Genomic DNA, 23010 nt, shown 5'->3' with positions numbered 1-23010 from the left:
ATATATTGTTAATTAGAATTGATGATTTAATTATCAGTTTTCAGGTATGGAACTATGCGGGATAATGTCATCAATCTTCAGGTAGCTTTATTAATTTATCCTTTAACTTTTTTTCAAAGAGTAATTTCTTGGTACAAATTTTCAGGTGTTATCTCTTTGCAGGTTGTTCTAGGAAATGGTGATTTTATAAAGACAGGTTCACGTGCTCGAAAGAGTGCTGCTGGGTAGGCTGAAGCTTCTCTTTGATGTGAAAAGATACAGTCTTTACTTATTTAGTCCAAGTATTGCTTTTGGGGCTATTTAATTTAGCAACTACTCAGTGTTTTACTTGGATCAGCTTTTTTTCAACTTAGTATTCATCATCCATCTCTTAAACATTTGAGTTTTTTTTTTCTGTGCATGCCATATTTTTATTCTTTACTTATGTGTATGATCAACTTGACACTTAAACTGCATAAATTTTCAGAGCATATTAAAATTTGATTAATCTTTTACCAACTTTTAAATCCATAATCTCTGAAAAGAATATATTATTCTCTTCTATAGAACTGACAGATAGGAAGTCTTCTTATTGTATCCAAATGAAACTTATTAACTTACCTTATATTTCTACTCAAATAAATGATCTACTGATATATTCTGATATTTCAAGTGAACACTTTCTGTTTGTACATTCATAGTAAAGATATGAATAGCCTTTTTTAAATATTTTTTAATGATCGACTGGTTTAATGATCATGATGAGATGGCTATGTAACAATATCTCATCATCTGCTAGATTACCTGCAAGGTTGTTACCTCTTTAAAAAGGACCATCTATCTCAAAATTATATTAAGGTTCCTTTCAAGAAGTCCGCATTTTATGAAGTTTGATTTCGCAAATGAGGGATGCATGGCGTCGTGGCAGGGTGTCTTTTGAAATTTCTAGTTTTGATTTATTATTGTATGATTTGGCTGACTCCACGAGCTTTAGAAATAAAATTTCTACAACCATTTGTTTGGAAATTTATATCCAGATTATTATTTTAGCCAGGGGTTGAAATATTGGTTCAAGTATGATGGTACCTTTACCTATGCCTAATCCATGAAGTATGGGCCAATGTAGTATTGTACTGACCCATGCTACACATCTTGGTGATGGCACTGTAAAATAGAGGTGAAATTAGGTGTTGATATGATACTAGCATGGGGTGCTTTCTGGTATTGGTATCTTACTGATATTACCTAGTATGGATGGGGATACATTAGCTCAAGGTTTTTTCTCTTCCTCATACATCTGATCTTTCATCATTGTCCTTAAACTCCGATCTTTATGTAGTTGAGAGTTCTCCAAATTGTATTATAAAGCTATGCTACCTAGACATTCATGTCCAATGCTTAGAATCCATGTCGTGTGTGTATCCAAATTGGACATACATTTGACCAAGGATCCATGTCTTGGTGGTACAGACGTGCCCCACCAGTAATGCAGTGTTCTAGGAAGAAAATGGTGCTTTGAAGCCTGATGGGTGCTGGATGCTGCTTCTGTCTTGAACTGTGATGCCCCTACAATGTCGATTGCATCCTGACATGGGATGGATTGATAGGGATGAACTAGGGTTTTGGTTCGTCTAGACTCTTGGCCATAATTTGCCATCCTTGTTCCATACTATCCAAGGAGTAAACTAAGATGGGACTAGCACCGAGATTTAAACCCTTGTGTTAGACACTCGGTCTTCATTTTTTTCTTTGATTTCAGGTTGTGAAAATTGGTAAAGAGTTGGATTGCTCCATCGAGCAGTTCAACCATTATCATAATGGTAGGAGATTAGTCAAAAGCATGGATATTGAATTAAATTTGCAAAATGTCATTTTTCAAAATCCTTGAGCTAAATAGGAAGTCTAGATGGGAAACATGCATATTTGAAGACTTTGATGAATAATTACTTTTCTAAAGGGGATATTGCTTGGTGAAATGGTAAAGGCTTACGTTGACAAGCACAAAGGCGTAGTTCGAATCCTGGGGCATCCACTTTGTGCAAAAGAAATGCCAATAGTTAGGACTGCCCTTTGTTTGCCCCTTTCAGGTCCTCGGATTGTCAGGACTATAACGGGTAATGTTCTTTTTCAAGGGTGGTCCTTGGTAGAACTGTAGGTTTGCTCCACTATGGCTTTGGTGTCATGGTTTTGAAACTTGAAAACGGCCTCTTGACTCACGGAGGCAAAACTATGTACATCAAACCCTACTTAGATCCTGCAGTGGTGGGAGCTTGGTGCATGTTGATGCCATGTTTTACAACGTTAAGATACATATATTAGTCAAGATTATTTAAGATACATGTATTAGTCAAGATTATTTTTTCTACATATCTCATATCTCTTTTTTCTACTATTGCTGATTCAGATACTTGGGCATCTCTCCAAATCCAATTTTTTATATTTATGCAACACTTGTATAAAAGGAAATAATAGAATGATCTTGGAAATAGGTCTTGACAGCAAGTTTGGAGTGGCTTTAAGCTCTATATTATTAGACTTCTAGTCAACATCTAATCTTTAAATGATGCATTGCCATGCACATTCTTCTTCCTTGCAAATAATTTTAGTAGCCTATATGCCTAAACACTCTATAGTTTCAAGCGAAGACTCTATACTGTTTTTCATTGGAACGATACGACATTGCCACGGTGCTGATACCAACATATGGCAGAAACTAACAGATTTTAAGAACTTGAAAAGCTATCTATATTGATTGGTATCATTAGTAGTCAAGGTCCGCTGAACCGGTACTGGGACCCTATTGGTTGGCGGACGGGTCGCTATGGTACTGATGCATGTACACTTGGGCTGCTAGTGGAACCGGCACACTCTTTTCTTTGAGTTTTTCAAGTTTCATTAATTAGTAATCAATCTTTTTCAACTTTTTTTAATGATAATTTGATGTTTTTTGATATTTTTTGAATTTTTTTAATATTTTTTGATATTTCTATGATTCTGGTTTAACCTAAATAATGCATTTTATTGTTTTAAAATGTTACAAAATATAAAATGATTAGTAAAATGCTGCATGCTATAAGAAGCAACATGAAATATCCTAAAATCAAGTTGTGAGGTAAAAAATATAAAATAATACAATCAATTAAATATATTTAAAGTACAACATACATATCGATGTCTAAAATTTCGTCGAATAGCGATGCCTCTTGTATATATCTGGATTATTAGCATAGTCAGGAGACATGTCTGACCATTTCTCTAATCAAGCGGCATTGTAGTCTTATATGTTCATCCCATAAAAAACGTTCTGAGTTATAAACACTCTCGGATCTCATGCTGAAGCTCTGGCTCTGAGAGGTATTTTCTGGTGGATAAAATGCATGATAAAATAGCTGTGAATGGGTCCATCTGAATAAACTGGTAGCAGAATCTGATCCGTAATATGCTCCAGGCTACGTAGGATAGTAGCCACCGGAAGATGCCTTAGATGCACTATATCCATATCTGTATCCATATGGGTCATAGGCTGCATGTGGCTCTACGTAATAGGATTCAATATATGACTCGGAATCTGATACGTTTATAGATCCTCCTTCATGTGTGAGGTCAGCCAAAGCGAGGAGCAGGATAGTCAGATCCAGTGAAGATGAAAGTGAGGTGGTTGGATCTAAAAAAGATGAGGTGGTGCATGTGAGATCTAGTAAGAAAAAAAGGTCAAGCAACTGGATCTAGTGAAGTCGAAGTTGAGGGCAACTTGATCTTGTAAGGATGGTAGCAAGGTAACCTGATCTTATAGGCGTTGAAGTGTGGGTAGCTGGATCTCTATGGGAGAGAGAGGTTAAATGATTGGATTTGTGGGGAAGGAAGCATGGTAGCTAGGTATTGAGGAGAGGGCCAACAGAAGGATAGGCTGTCTTGCTCTTGAGATAAGAGGGATCGAGCTTTAGCAATATGGGTAGTTCATCCATCAATATGTGGTTAACCTGCAACCAAACCAGGAACCTGTGACTCAACCACCATAGCAATTCAATCCAGGGTCACTGAGTTCAGAACATTGTTTATATGATCATCCATCTTCTTAAGCTGTCAGTTGAGCACGAGCATTGTAACTATGATCTTGCAGCATGTTGCTTGTGTATCTTGTAGTATATGTTTCTCTCACCATGCTCTTCCTAGTTTTCCTCTCTCACCTACTAGTGCATTTTGTTGATCTCAACCATCTTCCTCTTGTTGAGTGTTTGTCAAGTAAAGCCTTTATTCCTTTCATCCCTACTGCCACCTACTATTCTGCCTATTGTTAGGCCAGGTCCCTTTCTACTAAGGCCTCTGACCCTCTTGATTCACTTTTAGTTGATGGCTGTGCTACTTCAGTGTTTCTATCTTCACTGCAACTGCTTCTCAATTGGTTGGACGACCTTTTATTGTCTCTTGCTTCGGTGCATGACAAAATTTCAGTCAACATTTTTTGCAGTTTTACAAAGTTGTTCTCCACCGAGCGTAATACAAGACAATCTGCATTTAAACAACGCTTGATATCTAGGTGGTCATTCCTCTTGTATATGAGACCCATGCTTCATCCGCATTGTAGTTATCTTAGGGTACAAGACCTCTTGGAGCATCCATGAAACTGCATGCCAGACACAGGAAGGTTTAATCTGAGTGTTCATTGAAGATACAAATTTCCCTTGGAGTTCCCTATGGCGTTGTTGTTGAAACAACCTCCCCCCCCCCCCCCCGCACATCAAAACCAGGGAAAGGGTCATCATGGTGTGCTTCCATTGTGGCACACAGTGCCCTATATCTACCTAGCTCTTCCAGTTTCTGTTGACTGTCTGGTCATTGGGATCCATGAGGGCAGCATCAGTTAAGCTCCTAAAGTTCCTCTTTCAGGTAGTCGCTATCATGTTTTCTTTGGAAAAGATTTTTCTACTTTTAGAACATGAAATTTTGATGCCAAGAGAATTGTGAATTTGACCAAGCTTCTATGTTTGAGACACCCACCCAGAATAATCCCTAAGACCATTAATTCTGTGCAAAACTGCAAATACTCACCATTGAGTATAATATCATCATGATAGACCAAAATCTAGTGGTAACACTGGATTTCTTGTGAACAGATTGAGTGATTAGAATTCAAGATGACTCTGAAATATCCCATGTGAGTATGCAACTATATCTTATTTTTCCAAACCAAGCTATGAGAGATTGGTTAAATCCAAAATTATATTCTGCACCATTTCAGTATATTCTGTAACCTACTTGTTTCCTTGTTGGTTATTTTGCTGATGTTTTATAAAGTGGCATCCTTTTGTGCTTTTGTCATGTTTATAAGTATTTTGGCTTCAACAGATGGTTGTGCTTATGATATAGAACCAACTTGCATAGCTCTTGAAACATATTTGTGTAAGGAGCATGTTGCTAATAATTTTTTACCTTTTCCTCTCAATGGCTTGTTGGGATGTCACCTTAAACAATATGCTTCTCATCTCCATAATTAACACTTATTTTGACAATGCATATGTAAGTTTCTACAGTTACGAGGATGCATATCTGACAAAGTAGGAAAGGACTCTTCACCAGGATTGGCATATTGCTAACGTTTAATATTGTTATGTATCAGATATGATCTTGCAAGATTGTTGATTGGAAGTGAAGGAACTTTAGGTGTTATTACAGAAGTCACTTTGCGGCTTCAAAAACTTCCTCAGCATTCAGTGGTATATCTTATTTCCTTTTGTACGCATTACATCATTGCACAATAATATCTATATTTTAGGCACATATATTTTCCTCAATGTTGCTGCATGCCATTCAACTGATCTCTTGATTGTTTTTATGGGAGAATAATCAGGAATCTACTGATAACCTGGTGAAGGATTAACTTGGTTGAATGATTTCTTAGTTATTTTTCGTAATTACAAGAAGAATGACACTTTCATCTTCCCTGTCAACACCATCAAATGGTCTGTACAGCAATAGAACTTGATGGTTTAGTCACTTTGTCTGACATTATTGTGGAAAACTGATGATAGGATACAAAAATATCAGATGATACTGATCTCCAGCACTTTCTTAGAGGAATCTGTTAAGGGCACAATATTACATGCTATACTCATTGATAAGAATTTATTTTTTCTAAAATAGATGGGACCTTGAAAGTAATCCTCAGTAAGTTTCAGCAAACTCCATCTCTGTCCCCTCTTCTCCCTATACTGTAATGAGAACATAGGTTTTGCAGCCGAAATATTTGTTACTGCTACTATGCTAAGAAATTTTATAGTTACTATATATTTTGTATTTTTTTCTGATTATGATTTATCCATTATTAGTTCTTGAGAATCCAATCTCTCCTGAAACAAGAAGGAGAAAGATATTGGATACTATATCTTGTTTCATGCTTGCATATAAAATATTATTCACATTTTTTTTAAAGTAGTACTATCCGTAATATTTCTTACAATTTTCTTCTGGTTTTTCCTTTGTCATTTTAGTTTTTTCAGAAGAATATTTTATTATTTCAGGTTGCAATGTGCAATTTTTGCACGATCAAAGATGCTGCTGATGTTGCCATTGCCACAATGCTTTCTGGTATACAGGTAGAATAGATAGTGAATCCCCATCTCGTGTATTTCTACTTTTTGGATGGCCTATTGTGTTTTTACAACATTTCCTCGTCTTCATGATTATTTAGAAATATATTAGAGTTTATATGGCATCTTAAATTATTTTCTTATAACATGTTCGATGGTTCTAATTTGACAATATGTGTTCTCTTCAAAAACAAAAAGAAATAGGCAACTTGCATGAACTTAGATATTTTTTACATGAGTTGCATTGTTTATGGATAGTGAAAACCTCCTTTATGCCCTCGTTTGTTTTTCTTACAACTGTTTACACTTGTTGTCACGCCCCAAACCCAGAGCGTAATAGAGCCGCATACCTGTATGGCGGACCATACAGGCATGCAAGGCTGTAGATCATATCGAAGCAATAATAATTTCTAAAAAAATATTTAATCAATATCTTATTCAAATAATTCTTACAATATCACCAAGGTGATGTAAGTCAACAATTGCTAAGTACTAACATAATCCAAATAAAATATTCTAACTAGATTGACTAAAACTTTAATGACTGAAAGTATCTTTGAAAGAACTAGTACACTCCCCAAGTTCCGAGCAATCATGCATCTGGATTTGAAAAATAGAGAAACATAATAATAAGCTACATTAGGCCAGTAAGCAACATAATACCCCAAGTGGAGTCAAAGCATACCAAATAATTTAGTTAAAAGCACATAATATTGACTGAAAAATAAATTAATTTTTGAATAATGTATTTTTTTTGAAGTATACCATAATTTTTACCAGGAATGCCAGAAACAGAAATTAGAAATCAGAAATTAGGCTATAGCCATGTAACCCAGTGGCATGGGTTACACAAAGTGCCAAAAATCATTATTATTAACCATCGGTGGCAACGGTGTTCATTATTCTAATCACCGGTGGTACGGTGTCGAAACCGGTTTCTCATAAATTACGAATCGACAAGCCCAACGAACAATCTCCATTGGCGGGGGCAGAACAGATCATAGCTATGCTGAGAATGCATATTTATAAAACATATTTTTTATGATTTGCCCGGTCATTTTTCAGATTTCATAACATAGCACAACATATTTTAAAATAATCATAATATTAACATGCTTGACTTCAACTAATTAAATTTAATCAACTAATTATTAACTAAGTATAAAATAGATATCATGATTAAATTTAATCAACTAATTATTATTTTACCAAAAATTTAGAAAACACACTTTGACGTATTAGGTTTCTTACCTCTTATCACTTCAAAATCTCACTCTAGTTAGACGAGTCAGGTGCACCTATTTTAATATAATTAAAATGTCATAAATTTCATCATCATTGCAGAAGTCAAAATTAAATACTATTGGAGAACGACCACATGACCCCAAATCAGGTTGGTCAGGTCATAGTGTCCAACTGCCTAGGTCGGTTCGAGCCATGTTATGCTGAACTGGCCTTGACCGATACGGTTCAGCTATAGAAAATGGTACACAACCCGTACCGACAGAATCCAGCTGGAGCCAGAAAAGAAAAGAATAAAAGAGCGAGCGGGGGAGGGAGGGAGAAGGAGAGGCCTTCGCCGCCATCGAAGGGCTTTGGGGGCGGCGGCGGAGGCTGGGGGGGGGGCGATGGAGGCCACGGGGGCGGCTGCGTCCCTTCTGATGCGGACGCAGAAAAAAATTTGAACATTTTTAAGTGAAGTCTGCAAGTGAGTTGCCATCTTCACTTAAAAAATCTTAAATTTTTTTCCACGTCCGCAAGAAACAGGGGACGCGGCCTCGGTCTCCATCGCACCCCTGCGGCCTCCGCCGGCCCTCCGCTGGTGGCGGAGGCCTCTCCTTCTCCCTCCCTCCCCCACTCGCTCTCTCTTTTACCTCGTCTTCTCCGGCTCCGGCTCTCGGTACGGGCCTAGTATTGAAACGGTACCTACAACGATGAACCGGTCTGGTAGGCCACCGATATGCCTACCGGTACCAATTCAGAATAACTTTATCCGAGGAAAGAGAATTTAACTAGTCAAGTAAAGATCAAAAGTGGCCAAATTTCAAAAGATCTAGCTGGGGCTGAAGTAATAGGCCGATCTACCGCTCGGATATCGGAGCGGTTCAGGGCCTTCAAATTGGGTCAACTTGGATCTAAGCAATAAAAAAAATAAAGCTTACACTAGAATCCCTAAGACTTTCTTGAGAGAGAAAGAGGGAGGAGAGAATCTCAGCTCGAGTTCGGCCAGGGGTTTGGGTTTGGTCCATCAATGGAACAGGCCATCTTGGATCATCAATGTATTCGGTCCACGAGTCAAGTAGAGAGAGAAAGTCCTATAGAGAGAAAATCAAGAGAGAGAGAGGAGAGAGAAAGAGAGAGAAGAGAAGAGAGGAGAGAGAAAGAAAAGAGAGGATACTCTCTTCTTTCTTCTCAAAATAGGGGACAGCTCATTCTCCTCTTCTCGGAATAGGGGTGATGCGGCCAAGGGTGGTCGAGCTCCGGCAATGGCCTTTAGCCGTGGCACCACCGGTAATGGCAGTCGGCCGACGCGGAGAAGAAAAGAGGAGGGAGAAGACCATCAAATAATTGATCAACTCGGCATGAACTATGGCGAACTCCCTAACTGTCAGCTACTTGCTCTTAGGGGTCCTAGATGGCAGCAAAGCTTGGCCCTTTTCCGGCGACCAACGGCGATGAACAAGGAAGAAAAGGAGTCGGGACAAAGTACTCTATTTTTGGATGAGGGCTCGGTAATTTTGCCGCCTTAACTCAAGGAAGTCGATGTCTAGATGACCAAAGGAAGAAGAGAGGAGGGTGGCTCGGGTCTTACCTTAATCCAACGACGATCCGACAAGGTTTTTGGTGAGGAATCGAGAAGACTCGGAGAGGAAGACTTGAAATCGGTGGCATTTTGCGACGATTCTGGTGGCGGAAATGAGAGGAGGGGAAGGGAATTAAATAGGCAAGATGTTTGAGTTCGATTCGAACTCGAATTACCCTCAGGAAGCCTTCTTGTCTGCCGGAAATCGGGGAGGAAGAAGACTCTTCTTTGCTTCATTGTGCCACAGGCACGGTCAGGCTGGGCTTGGCCCCTCTTCAGGCCGGCCCACGAGCCCACAGAACTAGGCTGGTCATGGATTGGGCTGGGCCTGGCCACTTCGGGCCAGCCCACGAGCCCTAAAGATGTTTTTTTTTTGGGTTATGGCCCAAATTCAATTGGGCCAATCAAATGGACCAGGCCCAAATTGCTCAAAGGGCTGTGACTTACACTTGTTATATTTGTGATTATCAAGAGTTCCATTAGAGTAAATAAACTATGTCCCTGAGTTGTATGAAGAAAATGAGCACAATTACTTGGAGCTGTTTGCTCCACCAAAGGCCTAATGGCAAAGTTCATTATAGAAGTAAAGGTTAATTATACCACCATATGTCAAGACTCCTTAAACAAAAAATAGCAATAAAAGGAAAACCACAAAGAAATAGAATGTAGAGCATATTTCTTTCGTTTGACGTATGTCTATTGCCTTATCTGGGTGCCATCATATGAGGGCTATACTGTTCTTTTCTCCCTTAATCAAACCGTTCAGTTTAAGTGTTGAAGTCTGGAAATTTTCATGGTAACGGTTTCCATGACTCCCATGTACTATCTTCAAGCATTGCATTAACCCATTGTACCAATACCTTTATAAATGCTTTATGTTGCCTTTTAACCACCTTTCGAGCAATCATTGCTTTATGTTGCACTTCTTAATCTGCAACATCGGGCGAGGTGCTTGTAGGAATTACATCAGATCCAACCTTTTTTTAGGCATGAGACATGGAGAACAAGATGTGTCTTTGATTCTTTTGGAAGGTTTAGGAGATAAGAAACCGGATTGATCCATTATGACAGATGTTTGCTTATAAGGTGCAAACATGAAATAAAGTGAATACCCTTTTTAAAATCAATTTAGTTCTTGTTTGATTGGTCCTTTATTCATCCATGTTCCTATTGAACATTATCTTGTAGAATTCGCATCCTTGATCCCAATTATGTAGTTCGAAAATACAGCCAGTGCAAATTAGACTTTGTAGAATGTATATAATTGAAGGTACGGGAGCAACTTTCGCTGAACCACCCTGAATTGCCTGTTCGGGGTGTACCAACTACAGTTCTAGTCAATTTGATGACAAAAAAGATATCAAAACAACATCAAAATCCTAAATTAAACAGCCATAATAATTAAAATAATAACTAAAACAAAAAAGATTAAAAAGCAAAAGAATGAAAAATAAAAAAATTAAAAAAATGGTGTAATGTTCAGATGACTGGTATGCCATATCATATCATGTATTGATATGGTACTAGACTGGTACCATACATACAGGTTGCCAACCGGTATGGTATCCGGTACTAGTTCAACAAACCTTTTAGGGAAGGCTGTCCATACATGACTTCTTATATAGATTCATCTTGATTGAGCGACGAAAAGTGGTGTTATAACCAAATACGTTTTCTGCTGAGTAACAATGTCCATGTTTTTGACATTAGAAATGCAGTCCATCACCTCAAAATGCCAGATTACATGCTTGACAGGCTTGTGGACGTGTAAAAACCCACCACATACATTGAAGCATTAAATATTGTTTATTGTCATTTAAGTTGAGATGCTTTGGAGATTAATACATTACTTTTCTTGCTGGATTTCTGGGCTTTAGCCATGTCTAGGTAAAATAAATTTCCTTTAAGACTTGAGAAATAGACAAGCATTTAAAAGTTGAAATTTTAATTCAGCTCTGAAAATCTGGGATATGAATTGAAGCTAAGAAATCAACTTTTTATTCATAAATGATTCGAAGTTGAATATATTAATGAAGTCAAAGAGGGGTTTATTCCATACTTATATAACACCTATTATATAGTGCTAACACCTGCAATACTGAATGCTTTTGTTATTTTAAAGTTCAAATTAAAATTAACATTAAAATACTAACTTAAATTGGGCTTTGGTAGCAGTCGGAATTCAGCTCAGTAGGAGCCGAGGCATTGGTTGCTAGTCTGAGTTGCCAGTTGGTAGAGAGTTATTGTTATAGTCCCAATCATATTTGGAATGTTTGAATGCCTATGTGTTTCATTTGGTAGACTTGATTCTCGTTAGGAGTATTAGTTATAATAGGTTATGCTGTAAGAGTTGGATTGGGATTTAACTTATGTTGTGGCCTATATCCTAAAGTTCCAAGGAGAGATTATGGGCACTGATGTTGATTCAAATTAGGAGAAGTGATGATCCGACCTTTGTTGGCTGGGACTAATAGTCTGTTGGCCGGATTCTTTCACTATCCAAACAGTGATAGCTCTCAAAGGTGTTGAAGTCCATGTCTTGGACTATTTTATAAGAGTTAAGCAAGTCTAATGAGTTGCTGAGTTTTCTTTATTTGTTGCTGTGACTGAGAACTTGGGAAGCCTTGGGTCTTGTGTGCTGAGAAGTGTTGACCGTTGGGTGATGGTACACTTCTCAGTTGAGCCATGGTTGTCTTAAGTTTTCATTATAAAATATTTTATACTTCTCTTGAACAGTATTTTAAGCATTCAAACAAAAATTTCTGCATATGTTTTTTTCTTTTAAAAAGAATTCTGCATAAAATAATTTCTGTCAAAACTCATTTCCAGCAAACATAGTCTGTTTTAAAGTTCTGCAATATAATTTTCTGAATATCGTAATCTAGTTTCTAACTTTCTAAATACTAGATTGTGTATATCAAATTTGTAACATTATTTTCTGTAAAATAAAAATTCTGCAGATAAATTTCTTTGTAATAATTAACAGTTCTCTAAATTTCTGATTGTTAAATTTATTTGTATGTTATTTCATAAAATTAATTATGCAAAATAAAATTTTATTTATTGGATTCTTTTGAATGTAATATTCCAACTGTTAGAAAAAATTCTGTAAATTATTTTCCTGGAATTCAGAATATGGAACTAGTGGTTAAAATTTAAATTTGCTAGATCCTATGCTATGTTGTTTTGTACAAAAAAAAAAAAAAATCATGTTTGGGCTTTATTTTCATATTGGTCAATTCTGTGTAGATCAAGAGGGCTTTCATGCTTATTGGCTGTATCTGGATTTTATTTTGGGCTGAGTGTCACACGCTAGCATCTTTAACCTTTTCCAAGACTTTTAGGTTTCTTTTTTTTTTTTTTGGTGAAAGAAAAAGGGGAAGGAGGGAGGAAGGGACAAGCCCACCCCCGCGTAGCAGCCCCCACTGGGCCCCCATCCCACCAGGCGAATGTTCGATGCGAGTAGAAATGACCATGTGTTGGGCACCTCGGCCGGTTTTACTCATACCCTCCCCACCCGTGGGCCTGGCTCGGTTATCCGTCTGGACTCCGGTACGAATACCACGTGTGAGTACATCACACCTGGCACCACCGAGGCTACTAGCAGAGCGATACGCTCTTTCAGACCTCGTGTCCGAGCAGGGAGCATCCGGTCTCCACAATTTAATCAACGCCCGTGTGTTTGACTTTTAGGTTTCTAGAAATAATTTTAAAAATTATTTAGGGATATAAGGATTCTAGCAATTTATGAAAAACTATCTTGGACTATCTAAGGATATAAGTTTTCTAAATGACTATCTAGGTCCTTGCAAGGTGGCTTTCATGTATCTTGGACTTTATTAAGGTTGTGTGGTTGAGGTAGGATTGAGATAAATTGCAATTTTTGGGACTGTTGGTTTCCGTAATTGAAGAGGAGAAGTTGTAAGTGGTTATAGAAAGTATTCGTTGATTTTGGAAACTAAATGTACAACTTTCAATTTGTTTTTTATAAACAACCTTGAAGTTATTAATTTGCTTTTAAATCTGATTTTTGTGCTTCAAATGTATCTTTGTAATGATAGGATAACATTGTACCAATGGTGGGCATTCATCAGGAGTCAATCATCAGACAGAAGATTATTCAATGTGGCTTTACCTTCAAGAACTTGATGCAAGTCCCTGTACAGCAGAAGTGAATTATGGAGCATCATGTCATGATGCATTAGGGGGCTGCAGGACATAGGAATCTCTTGTAGACTTAAATTTAGTTGTCAATTTACTATATTTTTGTTAAATTTCTGATTTTTTTTTTTACTTTTTAGTGGCATTTTGAAGAAAGACCGTGATTAAAAATTCTTAAATCTTATTTGCAGCTTGATGACCATGAAGCTGAAGTGGTTTATGGAATTGTTCATGGTACTGTTCATGGTATGCCGAATTGGCATGAACCGGAAGGTATGGGGCGTATCGTATCATATCGGTTTGGTACTGGTGCCTGTTATAGGTGGCATACCGACACTCGGTACGCCAAAAAAAATTCGTACCATAGCGCACCGACACTGTGCTAGTATGGCATTGGCATCGGTATTGCGACGACGAACCTTGGTACTGTTCATAAACTTCATATTGCTATAATTCTGTGTGAGGACCCGTGCGGGCGTGTGTTTAGTCCCACATCGGTTATTCGCTGGGTAGATTTTGGGTACTTATACAGGATCAAGGAACCCAAATAATACCTTCCGGCTAGCTATTTTGGGTGAGGTCCTGGGTTGTTACAAATGGTATCAGAGCAGACCTGGCCCATAACTTATGTGGACTAGGGGACACTGCAGCACGGATCCATTGGGGTTACCACGGACCGACCGTGGTGTTTGTGATTAGATTTGAATGGATTTGAACCCTTAGCCTGACGAGGACATCAGGGCTTGAACGGGAGGAGTGTGAGGACCTGTGCGGGCGTGTGTTTAGTCCCACATCGGTTATTCGCTGGGTAGATCTTGGGTACTTATACAGGATCAAGGAATCCAAATAATACCTTCCGGCTAGTTATTTTGGGTGAGGTCCTGGGTTGTTACACTCTGAATGGCAACCATGCCTTTATGGGGGTTACTTTCAGGATTAAGAAGAACTGTTTGAGTTTCTTTCCGTTTGAAATATGGTCCTTAAGTATTCTTTCAAATTTCAATAGAGTTGGATGATTCATAATCGAAAATGATGATCTACAATGTATTTTTGCTCTCCTGAGTTGTGGTGTGATTGTATAATGGAGGTGTGAAACCTTCAAACATTAGATGTAATTTGTGGATTCCAGCGTAAGTTTAATTTTATAATTCATCATCCCTTTACTCTTTTCCTTCCATACTTTTCTATTTTTCATTTTGCATATCCTGATTTTGTGAGGATCTATTTTTATTTTCCTATTTTTCCTCCAATATTAATCCTTAAACTTTATTGATTGATCTATAGCTTGCCATTGTCAAGCTCTATCACTTTGTTAACAAATCAACTATTCAAGAGCCCCTTCTAGTCCTTTGTTTTCTTTATATATGTACACACCTGCGCGCGCACACACACATACATATGTATGTATGTATGTATGTTTATTTCAAGTCTTAGTCCACCAGTTATTACTTAAATCCTAAATCTCAGCAATGCATACAAATCCTGAATCTTAGCAATGTATCTGTTTCATCCCTATCATAGACCCCCATAGATCCTTTCCATAGACTGTCCATTATCTAATAATGAGCTAGGACTTCTCAAATTTCAAGCAATGCCATAGGAAAATTACATCAATGGAGTCAAGACTGGTAAAGGACAACATTCAGTGACTTTGACCCTGGGCAAGATAGTGGTAATCATCATTTCAATTTTCCTTTCCATGTATGATCTACTTCTTATGAATTACATATTTAAAATTTATTTCTGAAACTATAGGTGCTGGGCCTTGGCTCCGATCAGATAGATAAAACCCTGAAGTCAAGTTGACAGATTAGTTGTTGAAAGAGACCTAATAATGAAGGCAATGCTGACTTGAATTTTTCACACGGTTATGTTTGGTTCTCCATATAAAAGTATTCCACTTTAATGGTATATGAGATGGTGAAAGGACTTTAATTCAGAAAGTATAAAGTGATTCTATTTTTGTTTACGAATTTGTTCTGTTAATAACTTAATATCATTCACCTTTCGCATTGATTTATTTCAAAATTTTCAAGACAATCAATGTATATATATAATTGCATTTTTCTTCTTTTTCCAACTTTATCCAGGTCTCGAGAGTGGAGCTCTTGGATGAGGTTCAAGTAAAAGCAATAAATGTGGCAAATGGGAAAAATTTACCTGAAGTTCCCACCTTGATGTTTGAATTTATAGGAACAGGTAAACTACAATACTATGTTGTATGTTTGGCAGTACTACTATTGCTGAATTTCTTTTCAACAATAAGAAAGTAATCCTTCAGAAGGACAGATGCGATAATTTGAATCATGCTAGTTATTCAATTGCTAACAACTAAAATACTTAGTATACGAAAGTGAAGGTCCTAAATATTAGTTATTGTGCATTTCTCATTAACTTGTTACTTTTGTTTTCTGCACTCCCCAACTGTATTCTAGTCAATTTGTCTGTATTATCAAGATCATTCAATGCTTCAAGGTTCAGATCAAGTATCAAAATGGTTATTGGATACTTGACTGCATATTCTCTTGGTTTCATGACACTCTTCATTATCTTGAAAGTTGTCAAGCAGGTGACAGGTCCCACAACCAACAACCACTAAAATATTCTCTTTTGTGCCTATAGTCTTCCTTTCTTCTTATTGAAATGATTTGTCCCTTGATCTTCATCCTCCAGATAGACACAAGTTTTATCCATAGTTGCTATTTACATTTTAGTGTGCAGTCCATTGGACTTGCTTGTTTGGGTTGTAACTTTGTTTGCACCATTATTTCCCCCTCTCGTCCTCTCCTTTGTTTCTTCTTGGTGGGTTTTGCCACACTCCAATTTAATGAAGATAGGCTTGACCTTTTTTTCATGCGATCCTATATTTTCATTCCTGTTTACTCTATAGTATAATTTTCAACAACTTAGAAAGGAAGATCATCGATGTCACTATAAAAGCAATTTTTACGAAGAATCATTTACATCCAATTTCATTTATATAACTGATGAAATTTTGATTGACATTTTTCTTCCCAGAACTAAAGTTTTTTTTTATTTTTTTTATTTTTTTTATTTTTTTATTTTTAAGTTCCATCTTCTGTGCTATTGGCATACATTTTTGTTTAATCATAAAGGCTTCTGTCCTTGGTCACTCTTCCATTTGTTTGCTTTCATTGTTTTACTGATTTTAGACTAAGCATTCCTCTATTTTCCCTTATCAGTCTATTTTTCTTTTAATGCCTATGGATTTTTATTAGTATTTGTCTGCCTTTACCAAATTTTCCACTAATTTATTTAATATTTTATGTAATGGATCTTATAAAACATAAGTTTTATATAAACTATTCTCTGCAATGATGGTGAACATAGCATTCAACATGTGTCTAAACTCAAAAGTGATTTCTAAGATTTTTCCACCAATTTATTCATATTCTATGCGAGCCTTTCTAACTAGGATATAGCCATATCGCTGAAGTATGCCTGACATATCTTTTGGCCATTGCAAATAGTAACAGGCCTCTCAAATTTGTTCATTGTAAAACTTTTATGTCCTAGTTGAAGCATGGTTATTAATTACTTGTTATACTGCACATGTTTCAGCACATGTAACAAATAAAAATAACTTAAAATAATAACTTGTAATTAATGTAAATTGCAAAGTATATATGTTTTTCAAATAATTATCTTCCTATATTTTTCTTTTAATGTTTTGAATTGATGAAAGGTGTTTGTACTGAGAACATATGCATGCTTTATATTTTATGCCTAAATTAAATTTCACAAAATGTGGATATAAATGGTCTGCCGTACCAATCGGTACGGGCCGGTACGGGCCGGTACGTACCGGTACCGGACGAAACCGGTACGGTACAGCTATATTTTTCGGTTCCGACTATTCGCAACTCATATTGGTCGATACCGGCCCGTACCGAACCGGTATTGGCCCGTACCGACCTCAAATTTTTTTTGGCTTTTGGTCCGAACCAGCCGAATCGGTACAGTACCGGTTCGGTTCGGTATGGCACCGGTACCGGTACACTGGTATGTCGGTATGGTCGGTACAGCAGACCTTGGATATAACCTATAAAGCTCAAATCACACCTAGGCTCTATCAAATTGACCGGAACCACTAAATGGTTGAATCGTTGAAGGTAAATTCTCCTAAATTATATGCAGTAGTTGTCTGAGTTTGATAGATTCTTCTTCCTTTTGCATTATAATTTAATGAATTAATTAAAAGATAGGTTGAAGTCGAACTGTAATAGTATTGACGAGGTGCACTTGATGCGATGATAGCTGGAATGATGTAGATATTGAGTCTTCACACGGATGGCTATGGGAACCGTTCAGTGAATCTTTGAGATTGTTTTGGATGCCAATTAGTTCAGCCGATCACTTGTGTTAAAATAATCCTGTGGTGGATCATAATTTCTCGACCGACTCACTAGTGTATTTTGGGCATAAAAAATTGAACATAGGCCTATTTTGGGAATAAACTCAGCGGAATAAATTGCGTGGACAATTGCTTGATCTTCTTGGAACCTGGAGGTATATTTTGGGAATAACAAAATGAAATTTTATAAATATATTTTAAGAACAAATTTGATGTAGGGGTGTTTTTGTTGACTCTTATTGAGATTTTTTTAGAAAAATACCCCTTAGTTCAGCCGATCACACATGGTAAAATAATATTGTGGTGGGATCATTTTAGTTTCTCATCCAACTCTTTTGTGTATTTTGGGCACAATAAACTGAAACTCTATAATCCAGCATAATTAATTTCATTGGCAATAAGTGGATCTTCTAGGAATCTAGAATAATGTTTTGTAGATAACAAATGAAACTTTATAACTATATTTTGATAATAAACTTAGCAAATGGGTATTTGGCTTAATGAAAGTTGTCACATGCAAGAAATATTGAGATTCTTATATAACAGTAAGAACTTATTTTTTGAGTAAAGTTTGATGGTTATTCATAATCTACTTCCCTGTGTCTCCAACTAAAAAGGGAAAAAAAATGTGGTGAGTTTGTTGGAGCATGGATTTGCTGCAGAAAATATATTATAGAATGGAAGTTGCTGTTGGGTCATCATAAAAATAAGGGGGTTTTAAGGGAGGATTATTTCACGAACTTGCAAAGAGAAATGATGTATATGGGATTAAGGCTTAAATGTGTTTAAAGCCAGGGAGACCTGAGGGAACTTAAGGCTTGCATGGATAAAGTGATACAGGACTTAAATTAGATGATTGCTAATTTGCAACAATGATCAAGTAAAATCTTTGAAGTGATATAGGATCGTAGATATGGAAACAGGTGAAGGAAGATCTAATAGTACCTAAATTGGAGAGAAATATTGTGGTATTTATAAAACTAGCTTCTTAACAGCATCTCTGTGTGTGTGTGTGTGTGTGTTTGCGTGTGCCTTGATGGGCGACAGCATCTGGATGGTACCCTTATTTCTTTTGGGAAGTCAGAATATAGCTCGCTTTGTGTTGTGGCTCTCTAATCACCGAGCCAACCATAACTGTAGCTTTATGTAGTTTTGAAATTGTTCTTGTTTTGACCATGTTCACTATATAGCTAATAACATCACCAATGCTTCAGATGATTGCCCTAATCTGTTTAGCTGAACCATTTGCTGCTATACTGCATTAATCCATTTCCTAAAATGGATACTTTACCATATAGTGAATAATGTTATACACTGATTAACTAGATCATCTAACATAATGATATGGTCTCTAATTGTCTGACATAATGTTAAGTTTGTGTTTCCTCAAATTGATTTTGTTATTTTTGGTTAAGCAAATCATCATTATAGTGATTTTTAATGTAATTATTCCTTCTTGACTTGCTTGCAGGTATGCTACTAAAAATTGTAAGCTTGCATGTAGTGTAAGTCCTTGTAGTTTATGGTACTGCATGGCATTAAGTAATTATCGAGCATCAATCTTGTGTCAGACTTGCAATTTCTTGATACACTCTAAAGTTCTCACCTATGTCAGCCTTAATTCTATTATTTTCTGACATTACTCTGTTCACAAGGAATAGTTTATGAAATTTAACCTAAAATCTACTTTGTTACTAAATGTGTCATTTTGGATATTTGTCCTGTATTATTAAGTGCATCTTCTCTGAATATAGTTTCTTATGTGGTATGAAGTAGTCTCTATTTTCTAGTCTTCTGTCCTACTGAAACTTTTCTTTCCCATGCATTTTGTCAGAGGCATATGCAAGGGAACAGACATTATTGGTTCAGAAGATTGTATCTGAACATAATGGCTCTGATTTCATCTTTGTGGAAGATGCTGATGCCAAAAGGGAACTATGGGAGGTCAGATAACAAATCTGATTAAATTCTTGTTGTTAAAGGGTTTCCTAACTTATAAGAATGCAATCTATTCCTGTAATTTTGGAATTTCAGATATGTTGGATTGTTAGTTTTCGTCCTTTGGCTATCATATTAATATTTAGTACTCTTTATAATGTTAATGCTGTGTCAATTTGATGCGTATTTAAGAGACCTCCAAAACACATGATCTTTGGCTTATAATCAGCCTAAATATTCTAGACCAAGAATTGCCGAACCGGTACCGGTAGGCATACTGGTCGGCCACCGGACCGGTTCGAACCGGTACCACTAGTTCGGCCTCCAAAAGCCAAAAAAATTTGACCTCGTACGGGACAGTACGAGGGCTGGTACGGGGCTAGTTCAGACTGGTTTGGACTGGTACGGGCCGGTACTATTTTCACTGCTATACCAGACCGGTCAGGGACCGGACTGGTTCGGTACGGGCTGAACGGCCGGTACGGGCCGGTTCAGCATACTATGTTCTAGACATTCCTCAATGGTGTGGGTCCTCATTTTAAATGGCCGTGGTTGGTTTTGCTCTAGTGTGACTGACGCTTCCATTCTACCAAGTGTATTCCATTCATCCAACATTGGTAGGTCATGTTTTCTGATCTGTAACCCAGCCTAGTATGGGGTCATTCTCATCATGGGCAAAGTCCTCGAATGTGTCATCTTGCTTACGCTCTTTCCTCTATTCACGTACTTGAGCTTTAGCCTCATCCTGTAGTAGACAAAATCCAGATCCCACACCATGAGTTTAGGCGATTTTTGAGTTTCATGTGGACCACAATAAATTTACTCCAGTTGCACTCACATCCACTTGATGAGACAGTCTATGAGAGGACCCAAATGGTAGTCTTTCTTAGGTTTGGTTCAAATGTGCCCCACTAGACCCAGCATTTCCCTGCATTCAGAAAATACCTAGCTATATATGAACTCAAGTCCTCAGCTATACATTGATGATAGGGTAGCAACAATTCTCCTAATTATACGTTGTGGTATTTTAGATTTTGATTTCTCTGCTTTCTCTGTAAAGCTCCTTTTCCTCTCAAAAATTTTCTACTGCTCAGTCAACATAGATTTCCTGATAGTGGTCATTGATTTTAATAAGTTTTTTAATGCATAAGTACACTAGCAGTCCTACTATCATAGGCATCTACTCTTTTATTATCTCACTTATTGTCTACTCTTTTTGCATTCAAGTTGCATCACCTTCCAGCCTGTACACCACATTTCTTGCAGTCATCAGCAGCTCTTATCCAAGGCAATATTATGGTCATACTCTTACTAGTACTTAGGATTTAAATTGTAGACTATACATAATAAATGAGAAAATTATTAATTTTTAAAAATTAAATGAAAAACCATAAATTCTGAAAAAAAAATACTCATGCTTCTAAATTTCATGCAGATGTATCTTAATTTTCATCAACTTTATGTTCTTTAATTTTTCCAAATTCTAATCAATCGTCTAGTTAATTACTATAATTTAATTTGATTATTTTAGATAACTATTAAAATTCATGGTAAGTGCTGAGAAATTAGCTTTAAGTTGCCGATATTTGTTCCACCTTTTTCTACATTTAATACATAGTTTCTATTTTTAAATATGTTTTATTAAAAATTATTTTAGAATCACAGAAATTCTGAATATAATTATTCATGCATCTAAATTACTTGAGGTTATATCTTAATTTTCCTCAACTTTATGCTCATTATGTTCATTAATATTCCAAATATTATTCAATTATCTAATTAATAATTATAACCTTAACTTGACTATTTGAGAAAATTATTGAAAGTCATGATAAGTATGCAGATATTAGCTGTCTGTTGCCTACACTTGTTACACCTTTTTCCACAATTTCTACAATCTTTTCCTAATTTAAAATAATTTTTAGTTAAAAATAGATTTAAAAATCAAAAAATTCTGAAAAAAATTGCCTATGATTCTTAGTAAACATGCCTTAAAGATACTTCATTTGTTTCTTCAAACATGAATAGTAGCATTTTGGCTTCATTTGCTGTGTATATTCAGATGTACTGAATGTGCTGAAACTTTTTCAAAACATGAAAAAATTAAGTAGCATGTCTCTAATAATAATCTAAACATGTTACATTTTTCCTACATATTTTTCTATTATTTTAGTAATTAATTTTCTGTAATAATATAATCTTATAAAAAGTAAATATACATTGAAAAAGAATAAAAATTACATTCTTGTAGCTTGATCCTTACTTTGCATTCTACATCATATCACAATTTCATGTCGAAAAAAAAAAACTGGGCATCTTTCCCCTATTTTATTTTATTTTTCCCAAATTATCGGAAAAATTTCTATCACAATCCCTCAATCCCAGCACAGCTTTCCTCCCCATCCCTTCCCTTCCTCTGCCTTGCTTTCTTCTTTCTATCCACTCCTTTCTGCTTGATGCCTCAATAATTACAAGAGGCAGGCACATGTGGGACCAAGTCACACTGTTATCTGAGAAAAAACAAGACAAGGCACCTGTGCATCCAGCCATCATATCTTTCATCCAACACACAATAATCCTAGACTGAAGCAGTGAAGTGTGACTCGTGCTATTTTTAAAAATGAAATGAGTTTGGTAGTTGAGAGGTAAGATTGTGGATCATCAACCATGAACACATGGACCATGGGCAAATGGAGAGAGGATTGGAGCTTTTCCATTTGAAACAAGAAAGGAATGGACCTTCACAAATTAGGACTAAGGTTGTTTCCTTCTTAGCTTCTCCTATTCATTTTCCTTTACCAATGAAAGCTCCGAACTCTGAAGCTTCTCGGCTTCTCTTCGTTCCTCTTTCCCAGTGAAGGCTCTGAAGCTTCTTGTCCTCTCTCCATTCATCTTTCATGATGAAGCCCCCGAAGCAAGACAACAAGACCTTTACCCGGGAAATCTTCACGATGAAGGCCCTGAAAGAGGGTCTTCTCTCTCTTTGCCTCCCTCTTGATGATGCTCTATGGATGGGTGGATCAAGAGTCCCAAACTACTGGGATGGATGAGCATCCTTGACCTGGATGGGATGTAGGCGAAATGGGTGGGACAGCCCTTGAACATGGCTTTTGGGATCCTGCAAGTCCCAAATCCGTTAACTCATGGGAATGGGACAGGATGGCCAT

The 23010-nt window shown here is 36.8% G+C and overlaps 1 protein-coding gene across 2 annotated transcripts in view; it reads left to right on the top strand.

Moving 5' to 3' along the window:
• LOC103722587 (D-lactate dehydrogenase [cytochrome], mitochondrial) overlaps positions 1–23010 on the top strand; it is a 75758-nt gene that overhangs the window by 22206 nt on the left and 30542 nt on the right. The window contains exons 8-13 of one of the 2 annotated variants that reach the window (XM_039117739.2): positions 45–81; positions 163–224; positions 5597–5693; positions 6498–6572; positions 15621–15729; positions 19740–19849. In XM_039117739.2, coding sequence (XP_038973667.1) covers positions 45–81; positions 163–224; positions 5597–5693; positions 6498–6572; positions 15621–15729; positions 19740–19849 — 490 coding nt within the window. Of the gene's footprint in view, positions 1–37; positions 82–162; positions 225–5596; positions 5694–6497; positions 6573–15620; positions 15730–19739; positions 19850–23010 lie in introns of both variants that reach the window. The other variant, XM_088721076.1, reaches the window with a different exon arrangement.

Source organism: Phoenix dactylifera, chromosome 1 (assembly GCF_051530095.1).
Source record: "Phoenix dactylifera cultivar Ajwa chromosome 1, Ajwa_hap1_PhDact_Kaust_v1.1, whole genome shotgun sequence".
In the NCBI taxonomy this organism is placed as follows: domain Eukaryota; kingdom Viridiplantae; phylum Streptophyta; class Magnoliopsida; order Arecales; family Arecaceae; genus Phoenix; species Phoenix dactylifera.
Note: the sequence above shows the minus strand (reverse complement) of the source record. Positions and strands in the feature narration are given on the sequence as shown.